Here is a 9,484-nt window from a genome sequence, read left to right on the forward strand (position 1 = left end):
TAGCCTAGCGGTGGCCTGCAGAACAACATTAACACACTCTCACTGATGATGTTTTGGCTTCCTGACGCTCTGAGACTCTTAAAGGAACCTGATGCTGTGATAATCTGTTTTTGTTGAGCTCTGGTGTCTTTGTGTGTTTCTTAATGTTGTGATGATCCCAGACTTTTTATTTTGGACCTCAAACTGAGCAGATTGTTGTGGTAAACCTGCGTGTGCAGAGTCAGAGCTGCAGCAGTAAATCCTGCTGCTGTCAGCGAGCATTAGTGTGACAGTCAGAGTGTTGTGCTGATGTGAAGCAGCGCTGGTCACACACAACAGACAGCAAACAAAGAACGTGATCGCAGCATTAAAGCAGTGTATATATGTATTTATATATATATGTATATATCAGCTCCCAGAGGGCTCGACTGTCAATAAAGCTGCAGACAGAAGGAGGTAAGAGGTTTAAACCCTCGTCTTGTTCTGCTCGGCGCCGGGACACGATTGTGTCTGTGATTGTGTCTTTACAGGATCAGAATAAAGAAAAGTCCCTGTTAACAAACAAACTGCTGATGCTTTGTTGTGAAAGTGAGGATGGAAGCTGCTGAGAAGAGAATCTGATCAGGATGCAGCTCCTTTCATCATTTCTTCTTCTTCTTCTTTGGTGTTTGATCTTCTTCTTCTGCTTCTTTAATCGACGCTGTATCAGGCCACCAACTTTAGAGTTACATAAATCAGCAGCATGTCTCTGAGTCATGTGAGGATTGCTGTTTGGGTGGTTTGCCTGTGTTAACAGGAATATGCATCCTTAGCAAGCAGGATGTCTCAGGCTCCAGTGATAAGACTACAGGAGCCTTTGTTAAAGGAACATTTTCCCCAAAACTGGAAATGAAGTCACAGAACAGTTCTGGAGCTTCACAGTAAAACAGAGTTGCAGCGTTCTGCTGAACAACTGAAGCAGCTGAGACTTGATTTAAACATCAGATGTCTCCATCAGCTCGTCTGCTGAGATCTCAGTCTGAGCTGAAGGTTTTAGCTCGACCGCACATCATTTGAAAGATAACGTCCTTTGTTTTAGTCAGACGACCGTGTGGAGCCATTTTATGATTTTGTTTTATGAGTTTGTTTTTTTATGTTTTAAAACAATATAATGAAGTTTTTCACATTAAAGTGACACAGGTACTTTTGTAGAAGAGCTTGAAAGTCAGAATTTGAATCTTTACAATATTAATGAGGTAACAACAGAAACTCAGGCTGCTCTCAGAGGGTAATCAGGTCCCAGCCCAGTGTTTGAAGCTAGAGAGGTGGCAGGGTCCGCCACATTCACAAGTAAAACAGTATAAACTGTGTCGTCCTTTAGGGTCAGTTTGTTTATTGAGTATTCAGTTTGTTAAGGCAGAATAAATAAAAATCTGTCTCTGCTCATTAACTAAACTACAGACTGCTCCTTTAAACAGAGTTCAGTGATTGGCTGGATTATATTGTGAGCTTCATTATTCTGTCCAGCTGAGTCGTGACATGATGTTGTCAGACGGTCACAGTCGCTCTCCGGCACCTGAGACGTGACTCATGCTGCAGGTTCTGGTTCTGTTCTGGCCGGTGTCAGTTACTCACTCCTACTCAAACTGAGGCTGCAGGAGCGTTTTTGGATGAAATGAAGAGTGACGACGGAGGCGGAGCTGCTCACAAACACTGTCAGACACATTTCTGAGGGATTTGCACCGTCACCCTCCGTCAGTTTCCTTCATCAACAAGAAGTGTCGTCGTCTCTCGTCTGTGTGGAGAAAAGATCCGGTCACACTGTGATGAAAAGGATCTTCTGGTTCATATTAAAGTGTCGACTGAGAGTCCATGTTATATGTGAAAACGACAAAATGTAAACACGAGAGAGAAATCATTGATGGGCTCCAATAATATTCTCATTTTTCAGCCACTCATCTCAGAGGGAAAGTTAAACGTTATATTATGAACCTGTTGAAGCTGTTAGCAGTATTCATAGTAAATATCTGTCCTGTTCTTTCAGCACAGCTGGTTCATTTCCAAATAAATAACTGTGAAATTAGATCTGAACTGAACTACAGTTGATTTTGTTTCTATCTTCTCTTTTTCTTCTCTGAATTGAGTTTAAAGTCACAATTCTGACTTTTTTCTCAGAAACAAACATCAGTTTGAATGCAGTGTGTCTGACGATGAGTTGACGATTTTACAGATTGCACCTTTAAAACATCAGCTGTTGTTTGCAGTGGTCTCGTGTTGGAGGCTCGATGCTTTCGGGACTCTCGGCCTCATCTGTTGGAGTTTGCTTATTTGAAGCCATTTTAATCATGTTTATTCGTTTTTCGGACACTTTTGAAGTCTGAAATCTTCTCAAGCTGACCAGAAAAAAGATGTGGGAGCAGCCGACACGGAGGAGAAGAGGATTTATGTTTCAGAATCCCTGAAGTTTAGGAGGGAAAGAGGAAAGTGGAGGCTTAACACGGCGTCTGAACATCCGTCAGCCTGACAGCAGCTTCACTGGGACTCAGGCGTAAAGCTGCTGATCCAGGATCACCAGACAAGACGCACCAGGAAACAGAACTTCAGCAGAACCAACATCCAGACATGTGACCAACAAGCTGCCTCCAGCTCATCCAAGATGATTCTTATATAAAGTGACGGTGGAGTTAAACTCTCTGACAAGCAGAAAGTTTGGAGCAGCGACATGAAGGCTGTGATGTTGGATAGCGAGTCATTATCTGTCCGGCTTTGATGTGGGCTCAGATGCTGATGATCCAGTAGAACTCTCCATCTCTTTGAAGCTCTCTAGTTTTAACTCCAGGACACCGGGCTCATTACGGCGCCGCTAATTCACGCCAGTCCTCTGATTCTGAGGCTGATGACTGATGCTAATGAGGTTTTTTATCCTCGGGTTTCTCCAGAGACTTCCCACGTGCTGCTGAGCGGCGTTCACTATCACGACTGTGGAAACGTTGGCGGGTCACGTGGGGCCCTCAGGACCTGTTGGGCCCCTGAGAGGACCGGTACTGACCACAGACTGAAAAGTACCAAAACAAGAGACACACGAGTCTCAAACCACCTCGTCAGCTCACGACCCGATCCATCCAAACCTCATCCACAGGTCTGATGAGCTCACATGAAATGTTTGAGCAACATTTTCACCAAGAGTTCAACAAAGAGAAGGGAAATATTCAGGATGTGTTAGTGGAGCGTTAACAGCTATTTCAGTTAGTAGAGAATGAATCTACATCAGTTTCAGTTTGTCCAGTGATTTTCTGTTTTTCTGCAACGTGTCAGAAAGTCTTCAGTTCACTCTGCAAGAAACCTGAAGATTAGAGTTGTTAGAACATAAAATTAATCGACATATTTATAAATGAATAAAAAAATAGACATGAGTCTAAAGCTAAAGATGGATTCCAGGCAGAATGCTAGCACGTGCTAATGTGCTAATGTGTAGCAGCCTGCTGCTGTTTTAACAAGATGTTTCTACATTAATATGAAATACAACAGTGGACTTGTGTTACATTAACAATACAATATTTATCTGATGATTATTTGATGTCTTGGTGTTTTCTAATTATAACACTCACTGATCAGCATCATATTGTAATGTGTCAAAACAAGATATTTTCATGATATAACAAATAAATATCATGTTATATCATAAAATGTTTATGATAATAACCTGTTAACTTAGAATGTTCTGATAAAAAAACGTTTCCTGTTATAATAAACCATTTATCAGATAATAATTCCATGTTAAAGAAAAAAGTAATCTATAACTGCCACAAGAGGGAGACAAAATCTCCACTGCAGCTTTAACACTGAGTCAGCATGCTGACAGCAACATGTTAGCTATATGACAACATTATGCTGATGTTACGTTAGCATTAGTATGTATGTATTGATTGTATATGTTACAGGTGAGCAGAACCTGGTCTGACCGCAGTAATTATAATTATTAACATGTTTATTATTATCAGTATACATGTCTGCTGTTGGGTAATTACATTTATCATAATTTCATAAAATTCTATTTGACTCTAATTGTAGTGAAGTAAAGAGTAAAACATGTCCCTCTGAAAGTATATTTAAAAAAGAGTTAACTTAAATACTTAGTTACATTAAACTACTGGAGCTTTTGGCCTTAACTCAAATATTTTCCATCTAACTTCTGTGAGTTGCTGCTACAGTTTTTTAAAAAGCCTCCATCAGTGTTCAGTGTTTCTCATCATCACCTCCTCGATGTGCAGACAGTCACTGCGACACGGCGCCACCTGCTGCTGAGTTTATATACAACATGGAAATATTCACTGTGAGCTCATTAGAATCACACAGAACTTCTCTCCTCTCTGAATCCTGTAGAAGTTATTTTTCTTTATTTAAATCTCATTTTGGAGGAGACGCGACCGTGAACACAGAAATATTCTGATTTTATCATCCAGGTTCAGAATCTGTTTATTTTCTTAAACATGTCAGAAAAACTGAAGTCATTCCCTGCTGACATCACATCCAGCTGCTCCTCGAGCTCCAGGATGAAACGACTCTGACTCGCTGGCGGTCGGTCGGTGGATCCGTCTGTTTCCACGGTGATGTTCTGGGTTCTCAGGGGTCCCAGTAACTGGTTCTGTACGGGTCCCAGTGAGGCCCGATCAGTGTGTCAGTGTGTGTGTGTAGCATTAACTAACAACATGCAGCCACATTTTCTTTATGAAACACTGACGGGACTTTTCAGTTTGCATGTTTTCTTTCTCCAGAAAGACCCGACACTGACTTACAAATGATTCAGTGTTTAACCACTGTGACGGGACAGCAGCCTCCTCCACCCTCCTCCACCCTCTGTCCTCCTGCAGGTCAGCAGCCTCCTCCACCCTCTGTCCTCCTGCAGGCCTGCAGCCTCCTCCACCCTCTGTCCTCCTGCAGGTCAGCAGCCTCCTCCACCCTCTGTCCTCCTGCAGGCCTGCAGCCTCCTCCACCCTCTGTCCTCCTGCAGGCCTGCAGCCTGCTCCACCCTCTGTCCTCCTGCAGGTCAGCAGCCTCCTCCACCCTCTGTCCTCCTGCAGGTCAGCAGCCTCCTCCACCCTCCTCCACCCTCTGTCCTCCTGCAGGTCAGCAGCCTCCTCCACCCTCTGTCCTCCTGCAGGCCTGCAGCCTCCTCCACCCTCCTCCACCCTCTGTCCTCCTGCAGGCCTGCAGCCTCCTCCACCCTCTGTCCTCCTGCAGGTCTGCAGCCTCCTCCACCCTCTGTCCTCCTGCAGATCAGCAGCCTCCTCCACCCTCCTCCACCCTCTGTCCTCCTGCAGGTCAGCAGCCTCCTCCACCCTCTGTCCTCCTGCAGGCCTGCAGCCTCCTCCACCCTCTGTCCTCCTGCAGGTCAGCAGCCTCCTCCACCCTCTGTCCTCCTGCAGGCCTGCAGCCTCCTCCACCCTCTGTCCTCCTGCAGGTCAGCAGCCTCCTCCACCCTCCTCCACCCTCTGTCCTCCTGCAGGTCAGCAGCCTCCTCCACCCTCTGTCCTCCTGCAGACCTGCAGCCTCCTCCTGTAGGCCTGCAGCCTCCTCCACCCTCTGTCCTCCTGCAGGTCAGCAGCCTCCTCCACCCTCTGTCCTCCTGCAGACCTGCAGCCTCCTCCTGCAGGTCAGCAGCCTCCTCCACCCTCTGTCCTCCTGCAGATCAGCAGCCTCCTCCTGTAGGCCTGCAGCCTCCTCCACCCTCTGTCCTCCTGCAGATCAGCAGCCTCCTCCACCCTCTGTCCTCCTGCAGATCAGCAGCCTCCTCCTGTAGGCCTGCAGCCTCCTCCACCCTATGTCCTCCTGCAGACCTGCAGCCTCCTCCACCCTCTGTCCTCCTGCAGATCAGCAGCCTCCTCCTGCAGGCCTGCACCCTCCTCCACCGTCTGTCCTCCTGCAGACCTGCAGCCTCCTCCACCCTCTGTCCTCCTGCAGATCAGCAGCCTCCTCCTGTAGGCCTGCAGCCTCCTCCACCCTCTGTCCTCCTGCAGGTCAGCAGCCTCCTCCACCCTCTGTCCTCCTGCAGACCTGCAGCCTCCTCCTGTAGGCCTGCAGCCTCCTCCACCCTCTGTCCTCCTGCAGGTCAGCAGCCTCCTCCACCCTCTGTCCTCCTGCAGACCTGCAGCCTCCTCCTGCAGGTCAGCAGCCTCCTCCACCCTCTGTCCTCCTGCAGATCAGCAGCCTCCTCCTGTAGGCCTGCAGCCTCCTCCACCCTATGTCCTCCTGCAGACCTGCAGCCTCCTCCACCCTCTGTCCTCCTGCAGATCAGCAGCCTCCTCCTGTAGGCCTGCAGCCTCCTCCACCCTCTGTCCTCCTGCAGACCTGCAGCCTCCTCCACCCTCTGTCCTCCTGCAGATCAGCAGCCTCCTCCTGCAGGCCTGCACCCTCCTCCACCCTCTGTCCTCCTGCAGACCTGCAGCCTCCTCCACCCTCTGTCCTCCTGCAGATCAGCAGCCTCCTCCTGTAGGCCTGCAGCCTCCTCCACCCTCTGTCCTCCTGCAGGTCAGCAGCCTCCTCCACCCTCTGTCCTCCTGCAGGCCTGCAGCCTCCTCCACCCTCTGTCCTCCTGCAGGCCTGCAGCCTCCTCCACCCTCTGTCCTCCTGCAGGTCAGCAGCCTCCTCCACCCTCCTCCACCCTCTGTCCTCCTGCAGGTCAGCAGCCTCCTCCACCCTCTGTCCTCCTGCAGGTCAGCAGCCTCCTCCACCCTCCTCCACCCTCTGTCCTCCTGCAGGTCAGCAGCCTCCTCCACCCTCTGTCCTCCTGCAGGTCAGCAGCCTCCTCCACCCTCTGTCCTCCTGCAGGTCAGCAGCCTCCTCCACCCTCTGTCCTCCTGTAGGCCTGCAGCCTCCTCCACCCTCTGTCCTCCTGCAGGTCAGCAGCCTCCTCCACCCTCTGTCCTCCTGCAGGTCAGCAGCCTCCTCCACCCTCCTCCACCCTCTGTCCTCCTGCAGGTCAGCAGCCTCCTCCACCCTCTGTCCTCCTGCAGGTCAGCAGCCTCCTCCACCCTCTGTCCTCCTGCAGGTCAGCAGCCTCCTCCACCCTCTGTCCTCCTGTAGGCCTGCAGCCTCCTCCACCCTCTGTCCTCCTGCAGGCCTGCAGCCTCCTCCACCCTCTGTCCTCCTGCAGGCCTGCAGCCTCCTCCACCCTCTGTCCTCCTGTAGGCCTGCAGCCTCCTCCACCCTCCTCCACCCTCTGTCCTCCTGCAGGTCAGCAGCCTCCTCCACCCTCTGTTCTCCTGCAGGTCAGCAGCCTCCTCCACCCTCTGTCCTCCTGCAGGCCTGCAGCCTCCTCCACCCTCTGTCCTCCTGCAGGTCAGCAGCCTCCTCCACCCTCTGTCCTCCTCCTGCGTGCCTCCTGTCAGCCTGCAGCCTGTCTGAGCCTCCTCAGCACCTCCTCTGGACTGAGAGAGGAGTCGACTCTGATGAGTTTGTCTCTGGACCTGGAGCCCTGAATGAGACACGAGACACAACAGAGACATTCAACACGGCAGGATGAGATGCTGCAGAGGAGGAGAGATAACAGAGATATGTTGTCTGTCTCCTGCCTTCATATGTTTAACAGAATGCTGAATGGTTTTGGTCGGACTGTTCCTTCCTAAAAGAAGGTGAATTTGTATTATTTTGAGCAACCTTGTCAAGAGATATGTGACTTTTCTTCAGCTCCAGAACTTCAGCCAGGTAGCGGATGAGCTCCGTGTTTGCTTCTCCATCTGTTGGCGGAGCTGCGATGGCGACTCCCACCGTCTCTGCAGAGACTTCTGTGAGCGCAGAAGCAGAAAACAGATTAAAGTTCTCAGCTGGTCACAACAACAGTCCTGTGTGTTCATGAGCAGTGTGAAGGCGACCTGTGATGCTGCTGTGTTTGGACCCGGGCTTGGCGTGCACAGTAATGGTCACAGCTCCGGTTCTGTCTCGAGCCACCGGACAGGAAGCTTCAGCCTCGGCTGCTCCGCCACCAGCCGGCGGTCCTTTGACCTGCTGGGACCGAGCAGAGGATCGTTATAGTTAGTTACAGATCAACACATGGAGAGCAGGTTTGTGTTCATTTGAAGCTGTTCCCATTTTAAGAGACTTCACACTTCTGATCTTTACAACACACACACAGAACCGGCTGCACACACAGAACCTGCTGCACACACAGAACCGGCTGCACACACAGAACCTGCTGCACACAGAACCTGCTGCACACAGAACCTGCTGCACACACAGAACCTGCTGCACACACAGAACCTGCTGCACACACAGAACCTGCTGCACACACAGAAGCAGCTGCACACACAGAACCGGCTGCACACACAGAAGCAGCTGCACACACAGAACCTGCTGCACACAGAACCTGCTGCACGCACAGAACCGGCTGCACACACAGAACCTGCTGCACACAGAACCAGATGCACACAGAACCTGCTGCACACACAGAACCAGATGCACACACAGAACCTGCTGCACACAGAACCGGCTGCACACACAGAACCTGCTGCACACACAGAACCTGCTGAACACAGAACCTGCTGCACACACAGAACCTGCTGCACGCACAGAACCTGCTGCACGCACAGAACCTGCTGCACACACAGAACCTGCTGCACACACAGAACCTGCTGCACACACAGAACCTGCTGCACACACAGAACCGGCTGCACACACAGAACCTGCTGCACACACAGAACCTGCTGCACACACAGAACCAGCTTAACACACAGAACCTGCTGCACACACAGAACCGGCTGCACACACAGAACCAGATGCACACACAGAACCAGATGCACATACAACAGTCACATTAAATGAATACACTCATGTCTTTCATGTCTTTTTCTGTCTATTTAATCAACTTGTACTTTGTCTTATTCACGCTGCTTTATGTATTTTATCAGCTGAGGATATTAAAGTGTTATATTAATCTATAATATGACATCACAGGCTATTTATTTATTGGTTACATTTTGTTGTATTGATCTGAATCTGCAATTAACAAAACTATTAATCACATGTAGTGAATAAAAAGTCGAGTATTAGCCTGTTTAATGTTCTGTAGCAACAATTAGCATGAAATGGAAATACTGCAGTATCCTATTACTGCACTACGTTACAGTATCCGAGTAGCTGTGTTCAGTCTGCAGCTCGTGTGTTCTCTGTAGGTGAGCTGAGGTGTGAACCTGCTGTGAGCTGATGAACTTTCTGCTGAAAGTTACTGACTTTCTGTTTTTTCGGCATCAGAGTGTTTGTGGAGGAGCTTCCTGCGCGGAGAGCACCGGGCGGAGGAGCCGGTCCGCCCCGGGAGAGGACGGTCACCCGGCGGCTATCACGGAAACGGTTCAACGTCACAACTTCCGCTGACTGAAAATATCTAGATAACCGATTAAAAGTGCAAGTTATCGATAAACCTGAGCGCGAAAACATCCGCCTGCTAGCTGTTAGCCTGCTAGCTGTTAGCCTCGACAGAGAAGAGAAATGCTAACAACGTAAACACCACGACTTCCGCTTTTCAAAATAACCA

General features: G+C 49.8%; 1 protein-coding gene across 2 annotated transcripts; it reads right to left on the reverse strand.

Annotated features, from left to right (window-relative positions):
- Positions 1-7,243: 7,243 nt before the first annotated feature.
- Positions 7,244-9,469, reverse strand: c8h15orf40 (chromosome 8 C15orf40 homolog). 2 transcript variants are annotated; one of them, XM_030425792.1, is made up of 4 exons: positions 9,184-9,469; positions 7,830-7,959; positions 7,615-7,742; positions 7,244-7,432 (listed from the first exon to the last, which is right to left on the reverse strand). In XM_030425792.1, the coding sequence occupies exons 1-4, from the start codon at positions 9,385-9,387 to the stop codon at positions 7,343-7,345; spliced, it is 552 nt and encodes a 183-aa protein (XP_030281652.1). In that variant the 5' UTR covers positions 9,388-9,469; the 3' UTR covers positions 7,244-7,342. The 2 variants fall into 2 exon arrangements, with proteins under 2 accessions (XP_030281652.1, XP_030281651.1); XM_030425791.1 differs by having other exon boundaries at positions 7,830-7,962; positions 9,184-9,468.
- Positions 9,470-9,484: the final 15 nt, after the last annotated feature.

The sequence above is a fragment of the Sparus aurata genome, chromosome 8 (genome assembly GCF_900880675.1).
Source record: "Sparus aurata chromosome 8, fSpaAur1.1, whole genome shotgun sequence".
Lineage (NCBI taxonomy): Eukaryota > Metazoa > Chordata > Actinopteri > Spariformes > Sparidae > Sparus > Sparus aurata.

Coding starts and splice junctions, on each gene's coding strand:
- c8h15orf40 (XM_030425791.1), bottom strand. CDS start 9,387: ATGTTTTCGCGCTCAGGTTTATCGATAACTTGCACTTTTAATCGGTTA. Junction 7,743..7,829: donor CAAACACAGCAGCATCACAG/GTCGCCTTCACA, acceptor CTGCGCTCACAG/AAGTCTCTGCAGAGACGGTG. Junction 7,433..7,614: donor GTCACATATCTCTTGACAAG/GTTGCTCAAAAT, acceptor TGTCTCATTCAG/GGCTCCAGGTCCAGAGACAA.